General features: G+C 33.9%; 2 protein-coding genes across 2 annotated transcripts in view; one reads left to right on the forward strand and one right to left on the reverse strand.

The window, feature by feature from the left end:
* LOC134251915 (epidermal growth factor-like protein 8) lies at positions 1–6,687 on the forward strand. Its single transcript, XM_062734336.1, has 8 exons — positions 1–266; positions 4,434–4,556; positions 4,658–4,776; positions 4,931–5,026; positions 5,121–5,240; positions 5,326–5,414; positions 5,537–5,729; positions 6,096–6,687. The coding sequence occupies exons 1-8, from the start codon at positions 181–183 to the stop codon at positions 6,143–6,145; spliced, it is 876 nt and encodes a 291-aa protein (XP_062590320.1). The 5' UTR covers positions 1–180; the 3' UTR covers positions 6,146–6,687.
* The window catches only part of LOC134251918 (zonadhesin-like), a 35,137-nt gene continuing 23,345 nt past the window's right edge, over positions 6,686–18,477 (reverse strand). Inside the window, 22 exon segments of the mRNA XM_062734340.1 lie at positions 6,686–7,628; positions 7,759–7,812; positions 7,933–8,139; positions 8,342–8,443; positions 8,585–8,648; positions 8,849–8,939; positions 9,030–9,266; positions 9,472–9,630; positions 9,787–9,969; positions 10,133–10,288; positions 10,422–10,463; positions 11,108–11,275; positions 12,538–12,601; positions 12,966–12,997; positions 13,226–13,396; positions 13,822–14,001; positions 14,182–14,325; positions 16,425–16,562; positions 16,682–16,840; positions 17,210–17,350; positions 17,489–17,623; positions 17,733–17,870. Coding sequence (XP_062590324.1) covers positions 7,560–7,628; positions 7,759–7,812; positions 7,933–8,139; positions 8,342–8,443; positions 8,585–8,648; positions 8,849–8,939; positions 9,030–9,266; positions 9,472–9,630; positions 9,787–9,969; positions 10,133–10,288; positions 10,422–10,463; positions 11,108–11,275; positions 12,538–12,601; positions 12,966–12,997; positions 13,226–13,396; positions 13,822–14,001; positions 14,182–14,325; positions 16,425–16,562; positions 16,682–16,840; positions 17,210–17,350; positions 17,489–17,623; positions 17,733–17,870 — 2,834 coding nt within the window. The 3' untranslated portion in view covers positions 6,686–7,559.

The raw sequence follows: 18,477 nt of genomic DNA on the forward strand, positions 1-18,477 counted from the left end.
TTTTTTACGCAATAAGACGTGTAAAGCAGCCGTACAACCCACACTGTCACACTTCTGTCGAATCGAAAACAGCTCACCCAATCTGAGGACTTTTAATTTCAGGCAACATTCCAAATAGAAGCTTGAAAAGGATAAAAGCAACTTTAAAAACAAGAACGACGTTACTGTGTGAGCTGAAAGATGCTGAATTTTGGATATTTTGTTTTTCTTGCATTCTTCCTTCACTTTGTCGGCTGTCTACCTGGGAAAACTGCCCCGTCACATGGGTAAGATACCACTCAATACTTTCAGTCGATAGTAGCTCTTTCATATTACCGATAATCAAAGTAGTAACATTATTACTACTAATAAATGATTATTGGTCAATCAATCATAGACTGCATTTTTTGGAAACTAATCTCTTTGATAACTATTTCGCAGGTTTAGCAAAATTAAGTCAGCAGAATATTAAAAAGAATTAGTTTTGAAATTGTTTTGTTTCCATGAATACTTATATGTCGTCTTATGGGGATAACTGAAAATTTAATAAAATTTCTTTTGAAATCTCAACATTATATGTCATCAGCTATAAGCACATGTGCAGAAAATACAGGAAACGCAGTTACAATACGTAGGAGTGAATACTTGTAGACCCTCAAAATATATATTTGTGTTTTTAAATTGAATATAGACTTATACCTAATTACCAATTAAATTCATTTTACAGTACACATTTTACTTTAACGTTCTTTCATACTGATAAATGTAAAACAGCAATGCGTCAATGAAGACATTGGTAGGACTGGGATGATCAGTACTGAAGGCGTTTCACTGTAGATACATTTAATTATATTACGTTTTCTTTTTTTTCAGATTAGTTACTAGTACATTTCCACAATTTTTCCTTCTTAAAAGGCATGAATTGCTTGTGCAATCTTTATTAGATACTGGCAATTAGCATTGGGGGAAGGGGGGGGGGCTAATCCTTTTTTCAAATATGACTTTTTACTATTGAAAACGTAGATTAAAAGGGTACTGAGAGAAGTTCACCTACCCCCCCCCCTCCATGAGATAGGATTTTCGAGTTTGGACAAGTTTCAATTCTTTTTTTTTTTAATAGAAAATACCTATATCGTCCCAATCGTACGCCATATTTTGCAAAAAAAAAAAAAAAAATCTCTTGTAGTTTAATTATTTTTAAGGTTGTTTAAACTTGGATTTTAATACTAACAGGAAAATGTAGCCTAATTTTTTTTTTATTTAGACATTCTCACAAAATCATTCAGAATTTTAGATCAGATGTATAAAACACACACACACACACACACACACACACACACACACACCCTCTCTCACACACACACAATGCTTACTTAGATGTAAACAATATGCATCTGAAATGGAATTTTTAATCATAACTTTAACAATAAACATCCCTGTTGTTTTTACTTTCTTTAACAATTTTCGCATCTCAATTTATAAAATCTTGTTGTTTTGATATCAAAGAATCCCACTTTATTAAGACTTCACAAACCAGTCTTGACATCGGAAGTGGTATATTGTATGTACATGTTGTTTGATTTGCCAGATAAAATGAAGAACTGACACTTCAAGTCGATTGTACAGTTAAATTGTAACTTTTACATGCGTAGGTACGGAGCTTGTTTTATTAAATCACACCTCTCAAAATATGTATCAGCAATAGTAATGGAAATTAGAAATACATGTGTTTAAAGTTAAGTACCAAGGATGCGTAAACTAACTGGAAAGTATTGCCCGTTTTATGATTTTAATTTTTCGGTAAATTCAAAGTTTTGTGCCAATGTAATTGCCTTACCTTACTGACATTTGAGAGCAAGTACTAGTATGTGTGAAGATGCATTTAAAGTTTATCTCTTCAAATTCACTAAACGTTTGATATTCCTTCAAAAAATAAATTGAAAAATTATTTAAATAAAAAGCAGAATATGCTGTATTTTCATTTCATTCGTAAATTTAATGAAACTGAATTCAGAGGAACTATTAGCTGATAATATTAATAAAGGAAGAATTTTGCGTGCTGTTTCAGACAATTTATGTGATATCGATAATGATTTAAGAAAAAAGGGCTGTTATAAAGATTATACTTCTAACACAGAAATTTAAGGGTTTTAGACTGATTGCAGCGAAATAAGGATGTTCAGGAAAAAAAGAATTTGATTTATTATAAAGTTGTTTTTCACTGCACATCTTTTGATGAGTTAGATTTTTCTACCCATTGAACTAAAAAAATACAACTCAATTATTGTTCATTTATTGACATATCATTTATCCAACACAAATCAATTGACCTCATTTTTACATGTATTTCTTAAAATTTATTTTAGGTAAGCAATCATTAGTAAATTGTCTTTGTTCATTTTTTCCATGAGCTAAATCGCTGATACACTCTGTTTTGATCAATTACAAACAAGATTTAAATATAATTTTCAACTTTATTAATAAACGATGTATTTCTTTAGTTTCCAACAATATTTATGCCCCTATAATCGTTTCTCTGTTTGTCAGCAAAAACTTAAACCTTGCTCATAACTTTTGATTAAGTGGAGCTATGACTTTCATATTTCACCTGTGTATTCCTTGTGAAAAGACCTTTCTTTGGGTACAACAAAATTTGACCTTTTGACCTTGGAGTTTGACACACTTTTACGCAAAAATTCTGAACTTTTACTTTGGCCATAACTTTTGAACGGTAGATACTAGGACTTTCATACTTCATAAATGTATTCTTTGTGACAAGGCCTTTCATTGGATACAAAGACCTTTAAACCTTTGTCCTTGGAGTTTGAACTACTTTTTAAAAACGTTAACCGTGGCCATAACTTTTGAATGTTAGGGCGATGGCTTTCATACTTTACATATATAATCCATGTGAAAAGACCTTTCTTTGTATAAACCAACAATTTTGCCCCTTTGACGTTGACCTTTAGTTTGACCTCCCTTTCAAAAAATTATCCTTGGTCATAACTTTTGAACAGGTGGTGCTAGGGCTTTCATATTCACAATTGTATTTCTTGTGAGAACTTACTTTGGGTACCAATATATTCAGTTTGCATTTTAGAAAAGTTTAATCTTCGCTATGTTGCCATACGGGGGCATCAGTGTTTCACAAACATCTTGTTTTCTTTAGTGTAGTTATAGAGGGTCCTTAAAAGTATGGGATATTGAGCCTGTTTTACAAGACCATATATTTATAATAGACTGGATTATAAATTTGGCAAAATTGATGAATCTGTTAAAAATTGTCTGTGTAAAATATCTTACTACATTCCTTAAAGATAAATTAAAACCATTATTAATAAAATGTAAATTAAATTCGTGAAACAAAATTAGATTGTGGTCTTAGTCGTAGGTGCTTTTGTAAAACGGGCCTCAGATGTACATGCAAGTTTATATATGTCTAGTTTTCTTATATGAAATAGAAGTGCATATTCATTTAGGAAATTTTGAGGTGGTGAAGACAAGTTACATCTATCCACCACTCCCTATCAAAACTGCTGAACGTGCTGTGGTTAAGAACGACGTGACAAGACATAGGGGGACGGGGAAAACGCGACGTCAGTGTAGTATACTGACCCGGCCTATCCTATAGACTAGGCTAAAAACAATAACTAATTTTAAAAAGTCAATGCTTCAAATAATGAAATCTCTTCAAAATATTCCAGAGCCTTTGAAATATTCAGAAGGTTTAATTTTTTAGCATCACGGGGTATTAAAAAAGACTAATAGCGTTACCAAATTAATACATCCTGTACATGCACTTAGATTTAATTGAAACAAAAAAAAGTTAGAAAGAGGAAAAATTCGGACAGTTTAGTAATGGAATGCTTGGAGTTTTGCACTTAACCTTGTGGTTAGAAGGTGTACAATAGTTAATATAACAGGCCGATAAAGGAGAGATATGCCCCAAAAATTGGAGTATGTCACCAAGCAGCCACTTACTCTGGTTTTAATTAGTTCAAGTGCCTTTCTCTGTTTCGTCACAGGTCTGTCTCAGAGGTCGCAGAAGCCATGTGTCTGTATTTGACACCAAGAAAAACGATTCAAACACTATTAAAACTTAAGTTAACCAATCGAAAAGATTGTCCTAATCTGACTTTAAAGGGGTTATCAGATGTAAAAATTGCATTTATGGACTACGATGTACACTTCAATCAATATACAAACTTGCACAATGAACACTGCTTAAAATGTCCATACCCGAATAAATGCAATCATGACGGATATATTGTATATAATTCATGAAATCATTTAAACCCTACAGAGAAGGGGACAGACAGACCCCTCCCATATTTAATAAAGAATATTCTTCATATCAGAAAGATGCATTTTGTTATATGATGATCTTTGATACAGGGCATCAATGCCAGTCTTATCATAGATTTGTTCTAATATTATCATATTTTTTCTAACAGGAGAAATGTTTGTACGTATAAAACCGATAGGATAGAAATGGTACCAACGCGACAGACTTACCGGAGGCCATTTTACAACCCTCGGCTGTGTTCGAATAATGATACTTGTGTCAACTCCACAAGGTACCTAGCAATTTCTTAAGCACAGTTAGCTCTGGGAAAATAAAGTCTAAAATTCTCTTAATTTTCATAAAGCGTTTTGGTTTTACCTAAATCTTATTTAGGGTGTACATGAGGATAGCCTATCGCACGGTGTTTTATAAACGTATGGTGCAAGGGGAACATAAACGGTGTTGTCCAGGATGGACGAAGAAAAACCCACGTGACATGGCCTGTTTAGCACGTAAGGAGAAATTTTAAAAATACGAATACGTATACAGGATGTCTTACTGAACTATTTTAATGTTACAAAATATAAAGAAATAGGATTAGGTCAATCCACCAAGGTTAATGATTCTTAGCCTAGAAATTTGTGAATATCATCGCCTTATTTACAGCAATATGCAGATATGGATGTAAAAATGGCGGAATCTGTGTGGGTCCAAACGAATGTGAATGTCCACCATATTACACAGGTCATCAATGTGAAAAGGGTGAGCATCAAGGCAGCCAATATAAACTCCAAATGTTTCATATTTTACACTCGTGTAAAATATGTGAGCATGATTTTTTCTTTGTCTACTGCAGATGTAGACGAATGTTTAACTGGTAGAAGTAGCTGCCAACAGATTTGTAAAAATACCATTGGGGGATACGAATGTGGCTGCTTCCATGGATTTAAATCACTAAATAAATACAAGTGTGAATGTGAGTCTTATTACTTAAATGATCTTGTTGTAATGTGTCTGATCGTTACATCACCCATGCCTGTAAAATCATGCGTTTTTTTCAGTTTGTCCATTGTGTTTACCACCTATAGCAGATATGATGAACAAAATCAATGATTTACAAGGACAACTTAACAAAGTAGAAAAAGAGAAAGTAAGCATTCTCCTTTCAATCTAGAATGTTACATTAATATTATAATAGCATTCCACCGCAGGTTTATTTATTTTTTATATTTTGCAAAAACACCACATTTTCTAATCTTTGATTTTTACTAGGATGAGATGCGTGGTAATTTTTCTGTTCTGGAGGGATATTATAATGATGCCATCACCCAAGTAGAGGAACTAAAATCTGCTTCGTCATCGACCACCGCACCACCAAGCACTACAACAGAGGATCTGTACGACTTTGATATTATTTCCTCTCTCAGTGATCAGATTTCCCAGTTAGAGGAGAGAATTGGGTCGTGTGAGTACATTTCTTTTTCACTCACTTTGGGTCCCTATCACCATAAGTACCACGTACCTCTCTAGTTATTTCTTTTCATTCCAAAAGAAAGGAATTATCGAACATGCACATGCATGGCTGGCTAATTATTACAACCCAGTGATGTTAAGTGTAGCTCTCCACTTGATTTGGTCCTCTTGTTTCTGACATTGAGAATGTCAAGGAAAAGTGTCTTAATTAGTCATGTGAAAATAATTACTTGTCAAAACTTTGACAAATCCATCTGAGTTTGGCTGTTTATTTCAAACGAATCAATGGCATATTTCCAAAATGATTTTCCTTTGGCCATTTTTTTTGGCATAAAAATTGTACACTCCTATATTACAGGTGACTGTGGGAATTCAGGAAGGAGGTCCAGATACAGATACGGGGGCTGATGGTCTTATTATCACGTGCCTTAATACACACTACAGAGTTTGTCAAATGTCAGGCAGTGGACACATATACATAGACTTGTATTGTTTCCACTTCATTTTGGTTGAATTTGATTTTCTTTTTGACTTAAGAAGGAATCAAGGGATATAAATTATTTTAAATATATGAATATTGTTATAGTGGATATTAAAGGGATGCTACAGCTCCTTTTTCCATTTCAAATTGTGTTATTTAAGAATCTTGTGTTAATCATATGCCCTTGGACAGAGAGAAATTATTGTTGACATGTTATTGCATCACTTGATGCTTTCATAAAATGTGTTGTACTAAATAATAGTATTTAAAATATTCAGTTTTTCTACATGTACATTGCTGCACTTATATTCAGATTTATAGCATGCCATACTATGTAAGAAATGTTGTGTATTACAAATTTATCTTATTTTACCACAAGCAAGCCTAGATTCACACAGTTTATAAAAGCATGTATTTATTTTTCCTTTTTAGTTGGATTTTGTACCATAAATCAATTAACAAATAAATACTGATTTTAGTTTTTTATTTGTAAAATATGTACAAGTTCTTGCAATTACATGTATATTCAGCATAATTTTCACTTCAAATATAAAAACCTTTCCTATTAAATTCTTCCCATGTCACGAGAAGTTGAGATTCTGCACATAGATGAACCAGCAACCATGTATTGAAATAAAAAATATATAGCACCATTAAGTGAGGTATCTATTGGTGATAAGGAACTACAGATCATTATGGTATTCTGACAAGTAGAAGTTGACAGGAGAAGAAAATAAGCTAGTTCTATAGCACAAATACAGGGAAGTAAAGCTTAATCAGAACATTTTGTATCGATAAAAAAGAATGAGCTAGAATTCTTCATCAATGTTCATAATTTAGTCAATTCTTACAACAACACTTTACTCTCAGTGTTAGCTCAGAATACACCTAATTCTAATATTACATGGTATGTTTTAAAACTTAAGACCTTCTTTAATATCTGACAATACATTATTTAAGCTCGCACATTTTCACCTCTTTCTGCACAAATACACAAAAAATCTTTAAACAAGTTTCAAAATATGTGAAGCACTTCTGTGCAATTTGTTAAATAAGTCCAGTTTTAAGTAGAAGTACATGGAAAAAAAGGAAAACAAAAAGACGAGATAATCTCAGCATATACAGCCATTACCTGTCACTACTTTTATAAAAAGGCAGGACAATATATTAACAATGAAACATGAAAAGTTAAAAATATATAATGTTAGCACATGAATTGTGAGCAAAATACAATGTATTTTCTTTGATGGTGCAATATAAAACGGATTTCTAAAGGTTTAATGGATTTCTTGAGAGTTGTGTCCCCTGACATTAAAATTTGAGTTGCAACTCCTGTAGATGTCACTTTTTATCACAGGCCTGATTATGGTAGTACACCGAACTCTGTTTCATTGGAGGACTCTCAGGATCCTGTAATAAATCAAAGATTGACACAAAATATTAAAATGGTTTCTAATATCTCTTCAAATTCTGATGAATTGTATCTAAAATGACCCTTTATCAAGTTCTCTTGATTAGTCTGAGATTGTAATGTACTTACACTAGTATTCAAGGTTGTAAAATTCTTTTCTTGTTGGCCTTTCCTCTTTCGATACTAAGAAAAAATAAATGAAAAAAATTGTTACTGACAGAAATTAAGGAGTTTTTTGCATCCAATATATACCAAAAAAACATTAAGGTAAATTTTACAAAAATTTTTTTACAAAAAACTTACAACAATGAATGCCACAATGGCTATCAGAACAACAACACAAATGACAACTACGACAACTATAGTTGTTGTTGCACTTTCATCTTTTTCTGCTGTGGGGGATTTAGAAATATCTCCTGATGTCTGAGCTTGGAAGGTAAAGGTGGTTTTAGTCTCTGGTTCTGCTGTTATGGTCTGGCCTTCAAACCTCATGTCCAGTCCATTGTTTACCTGATGTAGAAATTTAATTATAATGTACATTCAAATAATAACTGAACCTTCTGCTCAGAATTAAATATTTTATAATTTGAAAAATTAAACTTTAAAATTTTGTTTGTTACTTTTTTTTTCCATCTGACATGAGATAATATGAATATGGTTATTTCTCTAGACCTATCACTTTTTCCTCTAAAAATACTTATCTTTGACTTACCTCATTTTCCAATACATTCACTAGACTTCCTATGTCTTCTGGTTCTGAGTTTTCAGATGTTTGTCCAAACTCAATATCAACATATACACTGCCTTTTCTTATCTACAAAAATAAAAAAAATCATTGACTTACATATGCATAACTAACATATAACATATACAGTTGTTTACCTCTTCGAATATCCACAAACAAAAATAACTTTCCTGGTCTCATAACAAACACACTCTGTCCATCAGCACTTACTTTTATTGTCTTGATATGTTGGATCATTTTGGGTGATATTTCCTTTAATTTGTCAATCACAACCCTAAAGAAAAGATCAAGTCAGAATTATAAACATAAAGATTAGTGACATATGCTTATACATGTATAGGTATCTCTAAGACTGTTGGTAATTAAAACATAAGTTTTCAGGCATATCAATATTTAAATTTCTAATTTAATTATTTACTTTGAATCAACACAGGTCATTAAAATATTTCTTAAATAACAGAAATAATTTTTTACCCTTTAAGCTTTTCTTCTTTTCCTTTGACATACACATCATAATCCAACTTGAATAGCAATGATACCATGGCAGACACTGTTTTATTGTGGCCTAAAATTGAATATACACATATAAAATACACATACAGCAATGGACCACAGTTTTTAGTACTTTTCTGTCATTAAAATTTTGAGTACTTACTGCAGCCGATATTTTGAGCTGGACCCGAGACCTTTCTCTCTGATCCTGTTAGTTTGTTTCCGAGGCCGTCCACACACCAGCACCTGTCGGAGGCCGCGTCACACTGCTGGGGAGAGAACTCCCCCTTCACGTCACACACAGATATCGGTACAGACTCTGATACCTTATAATTATACATCTCCTTCATCAAAGCTTTGCGCTTTTCTTGTGATCTTCTCAGCTGGCAAAGTGGGGTTACTATAAGATTGATAAAGACCATTGCATGTAGTTGGTAATTCTCAGAAGTGTAAGATTTAATTTCATGAGGATAATTAAGGTATATTTAAACAAGAAAATGCTCTCTTTGTTAATAAGCGAATAAAAATTTATATATTTATTACTTTTTTTCTGTTTGCTATTTCCTCAAGATATGAATCATATTATGTACAATATATGACAATACCAGAATCACAGTTCACAGGAACATTGGAAACCAGGTCAAAGAACATGACTTCACAGGTGCATGGGTGAATCTGACACTGAGCGGCAGGAAATCGACGACACACCTGATCTGAACAGCTGGTGACGCAACTTTTAGGTCCACCTCCATTACAGATGGCACCTTAAAGAGTATAATGTATGTATTAATCTCCACCTAAAGATTATTATATGGCTACTTAACTGCTTTTAATTTTTTAAAAATTATACCTACATACAGGATTAAATAGTTAGATGTACACTCTCAGTAAATCTTTGGATCTACTCCTCTGTGACCTACCTATACATTTAGATCTACACTCCCACTGACTTTTGTAATAAATATCTTCCCCATCACACGAAGAGAACAGAAAATGTTCACACTCCTTGGCCTGAGCATCAAACACCCATCGTTGTTCCAGATTTCCACAGCCTTGTTTATTGCGGGACGTGGAAATGGGCTTCTTCAGTGCACATTTATCAACTACAAAATTTATCAGGATAAAATATTTTTCAACACTATGGTGAAACAGTCAATTTTCACAAGGATATAGGAATGCACATTAAATATAAAATTTTGACATATTTACTACAAAAATTGCATATTGATATTGTATGAGATAATAGTTAAAGTAAGAGCTGGTTACCATTGCATGTGACTGGCTTGTTATTTGTGTCCACAAAGGAGACCTTGCACTTATTACAGGGGTCTACCACACAGGTGACGTCACTCCTACCCTCACATTTAGCTGTATCGCACTCATTTTTATCACACAGCACTGGGGCACTGCCATCAGCACATACTGAAATATAGAATATGGTTACAGAGGGTACTCAATATTATATTGTCATTTCCTAAAGCTTGTAACTTCTAGTGCAAGATATTCTGAGTAATCATGATTTTTATATTTCTTTAACTATAGTGGTTAAACATACCTGGAACTCTGGAGGCATCACTGGTGTCAGTTACCCCTGTCACTGAAGAAAAGAAGAGAAGGGTTACTTTAAAATTTAAATACAAAATAAAATATTTTTCATAAGGGACCTGAGTATTCCTAAAACCGTCTACCTGATTTATAATGGATGGTTGCCCACGCTCATTACCTGATTTATACCAGGATGGTTTGCCCACTCTCATTCAATACCTGATTTATAACAGGATGGTTTGCCCACACTCATTTAATACCTGATTTATAACAGGGCAGTTTGCCCACTCTCATTACCTGATTTATAACAGGGCAGTTTGCCCACCCTCATTACCTGATTAATAACAGGGCAGTTTGCCCACTCTCATTACCTGATTTATAACAGGATGGTTTGCCCACTCTCATTTAATTATAACAGGGCGGTTTGCCCATTTTCATTACCTGATTTATAACAGGGCGGTTTGCCCACCCTCATTACCTGATTTATAACAGGGCAGTTTGCCCACTCTCATTACCTGATTTATAACAGGGCAGTTTGCCCACCCTCATTACCTGATTTATAACAGGATGGTTTGCCCACTCTCATTTAATTATAACAGGGCGGTTTGCCCATTTTCATTACCTGATTTATAACAGGGCGGTTTGCCCACCCTCATTACCTGATTTATAACAGGGCAATTTGCCCACTCTTATTACCTGATTTATAACAGGGTGGTTTGCCCACTCTCATGGTGTTGGGCTTCATGACCCCGATATCATCTACACACCAACACAGAGATCCCTGACACTGCATCTCAGCAAACCGTCCGTCGTCCAAACAATCCGGCACAAAGTTACCATTCACCACAGGCGGGACTTTATCAGCTGTGAAAATGTCAATACAGGAACATTAATGACGAAACTGCTAGCTCAAAATGATACAGTATAATATTCAGCATTAATTTCTAAATGTATCATTCTTTTTGTGATTCAGTTACATATAAATTGCATCTATTGTAAATTAGTTGTATTTTCCAGAGTTGTTGAAAACTTTTTCAGATAGCCAGTCATTCGGACTGACAAGAAAACAAACTAAGCTGCTCCTCTTTTTTTTTTTGTCAGTCCGAAATAGTAAGTCGCAAAATGGAAAAAAGCATAACATTTATTCATTTTATAACACATCTATTTAATAAATAATGTTGTTAATAAAACAAAATTCAGTCTCCATTTCCAAGTACTCTTCCGTTTTCTTTAATTTTGCATTCATAACAATACGAGATACAATTATACCACCACTTTTTGGCAGATGACAATGCTAACTCAGTACAGTCAATGTAATTTTTTGAAACATTTATACATTTTGGAATTATATTAACCTAGAAAATGGGTCTAAAAATTCTTTGCATTGATAATCTGATAATAAAGATATCAACACGATCGGAGAAAAAACGAAAATCCTGGACAGTCGGAAATACTAGGTTAAATGCTTTCTCCACCTGTGCTTGAATTCTTTCTGTTGAAATTTTTCATATTTAGCTCGTCTTTATCTTAAGTTTTTCTTTAATATGTTTTCTACCTAGCTCGGCCCCAGTTGTGAATTTAATAGGTCACGAGAACCATGCTAGTTTCGCTTTCATTTACAGCCTCGATCTCGTTTAAAGAAAAAATATTACGTAATCGCATATAAGGTACGATAATTAAGATGGGAAATGCACAAAACAAAAAACTTTAACCAAATAAGGAGCCGGTCATTTGGACCGACATTGATAGCATTTTTACCGGTCATGCGAATTTTAAGCCGGTTTTGCTGGCATGACTGACAGTTACCCACAACTCTGATTTTCCCCATATCCTTCATGTAAAATAGGTTATAAAAGCTATTTTCTGTAATCACAGGGTATTGATGAACAACCTATTTTATATTGTTTTAAAGGTAATCTTATTATTCTTGTATACAAATAAAACATAATGGCAATACAGTTAACAGTTTTTAAAAAGTCTAATGACACAATCACCTTATTTATTAGGATAAGGATTACTTCTGAGCAAATTCCTAAGTTCATGAGGAAAATAGTATGTCTTTGAGTATTGTGTCATCTGACCTTGAGCAATAACTTCATCAAATTAAGAAGAGAGGTTTGACTTACAGATACACTTTGCCTCAGTGTCACTGACAGGTAAACAAATGGTGCCTGCTGCACATCGGATTTTCTGAAATGAAAGTAAAAAGCATGCATAACTGCTTTCAATTGCTAAAAATCTCAACCTAAGAGTTTTAAATAATAATATTGCCTACATTTGAGTATATTTACATTTTTTATGCTTGGTCAAAAAACTAGCATTATGTTTTCTTTCAACAGGGAAGAAGAAAGAAATAATTGATGGCCTTTTAAGTTTAATTCCAGTCACATTCAGCAATGTTTGGCTGAAAATTTAGTAAAAATTAGCTGAATGGTTCTGTACAAAAAGGAAAGTTTATGGGCTGTATTATGTATATATACATACAGACATTCATAATGTACAGGTCAAAATGTTCATTGAGCCTATTGTTTGAAATAAGAATGAAATATCTTACCTCACATGGAGCAGCCTGCACATCTCTAGAGCCTGTAAGAAATCAGGTTGACAATACACAAAAGCATTAGAATTTCAGTATCTCAATCATTGATATTAAGCTCTCTTTCTGACCAATTTCAGATCAAACAATTATTGTATTTATGCTCATAAATCTTTTAGTTTGTATGTGATTGTTGTGTACATAATAAAGCTTCATTCCTTTAACAGTACATGTATCTTAATTGTTCCATTGACAAGATAATCATTATTAATACTTACTACAGGTACTGAGACACTGTGTGAGGGTTAAGAAACGGTTCCTGTTCCCTTCACATCCCCCATAGTAAAACTTCTCACACTTGTTGCTGGTAACGTTATAGAAGTACATGGGGATTCGGGCCCGGCATCTGCCTGTATCTGGGTCAGGAAGGCACTGAGGGGGAAGTCCAGCTAAAAGCAAGAGGAACTCAACATGTAGAGTACGTGGAATCAAAATACACTACCTTTTACATAAAGAAGCATTTTACTCAGGTAGATATTAAAAGAAGATACACTATTGTTGTTATTAAGGCAAGAACAACAATTTAGCTGTAAACAGACACAGCTGGGATTTTTTCACTTCTAATTAATTGTATACATATTCAGTACACATAATGATCTTTACTTATGTAGAGTAGATCACCATTAGGGTGAACAAACATATAAGAATGTCAAGCTTTCATTCCTTGAAGTTTCAAAATGTATTAAGAACTCTACTAGATACAGAATTTTTCAAAAAGAATTAAATTTTTCATTCCTGGAACTTCACCGTCAGCTTTTATACCGTATACTTTTTTCTTTATATTACTTTATATCTAAATTACTTTACATTTTACCTTTTGAGCAAGCCCTCTCACAAGCTTTCTGAGACCCGAAGTTGTTTTCATTGCCTTTACATCCTCCATACACAAACTGTTCACACCTGTTACTGGTGGAATTGTAAAAGTGTCGGATCATACGACCCTTACATGGTCCAGTCACAGGGCGGTGGGCACAGGCTGCCTGGTGGGGCAATACTGGGGAAGGAGCAGGATAAAATAATGGATTAGCAAAATCAATCATAATTGCTATGCTTGGATCTAATATTTTGCTTTCCTTACTTTTAAATCTCAGAAATGTTTTTTTTGTTTGCTGTTGTTTTAAATTCCAACAACATTTTTCTTAAGCATTTTAAAGTTTTATCAATAGATTCTTACCACTAATAGGAACCTGGCATTTATTGAGACAACATTTACTGGTTCCTTGACAATCTTCGTCTGAGGTACAGTCCTGAGTCAGAGCCTTGACAGCCTTAGGATGTAATCCTAGACACTCCCCGGCCTTACCAGAGGATATCACTCCTACAAACAATCAAATCAAACAAAATCTGTAGGATGTAATCCTAGACACTCCCCAGCCTTACCAGAGGATATCACTCCTACAAACAATCAAATCAAACAAAATCTGTAGGATGTAATCCTAGACACTCTCCAGCCTTACCAGAGGATATCACTCCTACAAACAATTAAATCAAACAAAACCTGAAGGATGTAATCCTAGACACTCTCCAGCCTTACCAGAGGATAACACTCCTACAAACAATTAAATCAAACAAAATCTGTAGGCAGACCTGCCAACCAAAATTGATGCTGTGGGGGGTCATGACCCAACATTCAGAATTGAAATGTTGGGTCATAGCGCACGGCGACATTTTTGTTGAGGTTTGAGTAACAAAATGCTCCCAATTTTTAGGCATCAATGCAAACAGTAAAACACATGCATGTATATGTTATATTTTATTGCAGACTTAATTTTTACTTAGGACAGGTTACTTAAAATTGCTTGTATAAGAACACTTTCAGATTGATAGTAAGATTCAGATACTTTTTGTTCAATAGAATTTTTGCAAAGTTTTAAAAATTTAAAAAGTTTCTGGGAAACATTTGTTAGATTCTACATTAATTTTCAACATATTACACAATCAGAAAATTGTAATTAGACATTACATTGAAAGATTAATATTGAAAAATTGCTGATGCATGGGGTGGTGGTATATAAGAAATATGTGCCATCTAATTTCCTATTATTAATTTTAAAACACACACAAAAAAAAATTAAATGAATCAAATACTACAAAATAAATTATGAAGGATACCTAACACCCTAAACAAAAACTTAAAATCATTAGAGTCATGATGTGACTGACAAGTGGGTTTTCCCTTGTCATAGCCATTTAACAAAGAAACACGACATACAATACTACATTTTAGGAGGGGGGGGGGGAGAAATTCAATATACTTCACTTTAGACTCTTTTGCTTTATCTTAATTAATATCATTTTCTTATAACCACTACACTTAACAATTATTTCAATATACGAGAGCTGATAAAATCAGCTGTTATCAGTTATGCTTTGTAGTTTCGTTTTTTTTACTTTCGTTTTTAAAAAACGATCCCAATGTTTATCATATCATTGTATTTAATTAATATCTGTTTTTAATAAAATGATATTTAATTAACCTCTAAATCTATGTTGTTCACCATGCATATACCCCTTCAAATGGTTACGTAATTAATCCCCTAAATGCTCCAGGCATATTACCTGTACAGCTGTGTCATTCTGCGATCAAGCGTGAAGTGATTTCCTGTGGCTAATTAACAGTTTTTTTAACACCTCGGCAAACAAAGATACTAATCTGTGTGCATTGAATAAACAAAATATTCATATCCTGATTTATAAAACACAAATCGGAAATTTTAGGATGAATTTTCAGATCTTTCTTGTTGAGACAAATATGCTTAATTAATATTGGGTCAAAAAATTGGGATGATCGATTTTGCGGGTGAAAACAATGACACGCCGCGGGTCATTATGAGTGGGGGGTGAGAGGTCAATTTTGCGGGTGTGACCCACCGAATGCGGGTCACTTGGCAGGTCTGCTGTAGGATGTAGTCATAGACACTCCCCGGTCTTACCAGAGGATATCACTCCTACAATCAAATAAAATCAAACAAAATCTGTAGGATGTAATCCCAAACACTCCCCAGTGTTACCAGAGGATATCACTCCTACAAACAATTAAATCAAACAAAACCTGTAGGATGTAGTCATAGACACTCCCCGGTCTTACCAGAGGATATCACTCCTACAATCAAATAAAATCAAACAAAACCTGTAGAATGTAGTCATAGACACTCCCCGGTCTTACCAGAGAATATCATTCCTACAAACAAACAAAATCTGTAGGATGTAATCCTAGACATTCTCCAGCCTTACCATAGGATATCACTCCTACAAACAATCAGGTGACATAACAATGTCTTACATATGATAATTCCAATAAAAACTAACTGATTCTATCATTCCTAGCCACTTTTAAGTTATGTTATATTAATTAAATTTCAGAGTAAAGTCTTGAGGTACATGTAAAAAAGCAATTTGCCAACACTGAGAGCTTACTTTCTGCAGTTGGTAGGACAACCTGCTTCTTTGATTTAACTTGTCCCAGGTATTGCTTAGTGAATCCTACATCTGTGTCCATCCAAAATGTGCTCAAAGAAAGGGCCTTCAATCTCATCTTCTCACATCTACTTAAACCTACAAAGGACCAAATTTCAGCATTCTATACAGTTGTATGGAAGACTACCTTGAACTTAAAGAAAAGTCATGATAAGTTTTTTGTGTACAAAAAAAAAAAGAAAAAATCTAAATATTACCAGAAAAACAGTTGACGAGTGTGTTTTTGTCGTCGTAGAACTCAGCCTTACAATCACCACATGGGTTGATGCGACATTGAGCTGAGGGATTAGCAGGACAGGAATGGTGGACACATAGGTCCAACTTACAGCACTTCGGAGCAGATCCATTAGGGCACACTGGAACAAAGGAAATCCATCTCATACATTTAACTACATGTATATATTTTTTTCCCTTAAATGTTTTGCTCATAAGTTCATGATAAGTTATTGAATTCAAAATATCTGTTCTTTTCTGACAGTAAATTTTGTCATTCTCCAAAAATAATATGTTTTTAACAGTCCAACTTAATCAGTTTTAATAAATTTTTATTTATGCAACTTAATTCATGATCAACCTGAGTTCAGACAAATCTGTTTCAATAACACATCCAATCTAATATATCACTAGGTAATGGTGCTTTTTGAAAGGTATTCTTGTTTATCTTCCAACCAAGTATGATAAGTAATTTATGTATTTCCCATAGGTAGTTTTCTGGTGATTTTTACCTGTATTGATAGGGAGGGGACAGCAGTGGCCCCCCTCACAGGACCAGGTTACCTCCCCACAATCTGCGTCCTTTACACAGGTCATTGACTTGTTGTCCATCATCTTCACCATTCCGTTATTGGGGCACACAGAAATAGAACCTGAAAATTAGAAAATAAGCACAAACTGTAATATCTATTATCTCCAGTTGTGAACAGATGATAAGAAAGTTGATACTTTCATAATTGATATATTCTTTTTCTTTATAAACTTGACTGTAATATTAAAGGTGTGTGTACCCGGTTGAGAACAGCAGTATCCCTCATTGCAATAATAAGCCCCTTTCCCTGACCCCTGACATTCTATGTTGTCAGTGCAAAGTTTAGGCTGTTGTTTTTCATCTAATAGCAGTCCTCCATTATTGGGACACACAGCTACAACAAAAGGAATTGACATGATTTTCTAAGCTTTAGACAGAAATGTGTCTCTATTTGATATCAACAGGCTGCTTAAGACATATGCTTTTTTATTCAACAGAAGAACCTTGATTGGCATCCTTGGGACAGCAGTAGTTGTTGACACAGGAAAACTTTCCACTGGAGCCGATACATTCAAAGTCCATGCTACATCTCTTAGGATGACCTCCATGAACCATGACATAACCTTGGTTAGGACACATTTCTGCAAAGAATGTAGAAAATTTATGTAACATAGAATTACACTGCCTTATTATTTAAATACTGTAGAAGTACTTTTTTACGCGTGGTATTAATTTACGCTCTGAACGCGGTCACAAATTTTCCGCGGAAATTTGTCCCATCCAACTTAATGCAAATATAAGGCATATAAGGAGAGTCTTAAGATATCCGCGTAATTTTCTACCAGTGGATTGAACAGAAAAAGAGATTCCGCGGAATTATGACCCCGTGGAAAAAAGTACGTCTACAGTACCTTCACATCTAGATAATAATCACTAACAGTGTTTGAAAATTGTATGTTTTTTCCTTTGTTGTATATCGATGATTTTTGCTGAATTTTTTTTATCTTAATGGCAAACAGACAACCAGGAATTTGAAAAGAGAAAAGTTTCATAATCCAGATGAATTTTCAGTACATATAAACTGTGTTTTATGCAAAATTTTTAGTAAACCTATACCAGATAAAAGAAAATGATTTATAACATACTATTCAAAGTAAATTTCTTGGTATTCAGTGATTACAGTCAATTCTCGAATTATCGCCATTCGATTCATCGCCATTTTCGCAATACCGCCATGCTTTCCAAAGA

This window comes from Saccostrea cucullata, unplaced genomic scaffold (assembly GCF_032062105.1).
Source record: "Saccostrea cucullata isolate Sc308-1 unplaced genomic scaffold, CSIRO_AGI_Scuc_v1 ctg599, whole genome shotgun sequence".
Classification (NCBI taxonomy): domain Eukaryota; kingdom Metazoa; phylum Mollusca; class Bivalvia; order Ostreida; family Ostreidae; genus Saccostrea; species Saccostrea cuccullata.

What these genes read in the sequence shown, in the direction of transcription:
- LOC134251915 (XM_062734336.1), top strand. Translation starts at nt 181, where the DNA reads ATGCTGAATTTTGGATATTTTGTTTTTCTTGCATTCTTCCTTCACTTT. An exon ending in AAAACTGCCCCGTCACATGG is followed by an intron (nt 267 to 4,433) that starts GTAAGATACCAC and finishes TTTTTCTAACAG; the next exon opens with GAGAAATGTTTGTACGTATA. An exon ending in AAATAAATACAAGTGTGAAT is followed by an intron (nt 5,241 to 5,325) that starts GTGAGTCTTATT and finishes CGTTTTTTTCAG; the next exon opens with TTTGTCCATTGTGTTTACCA.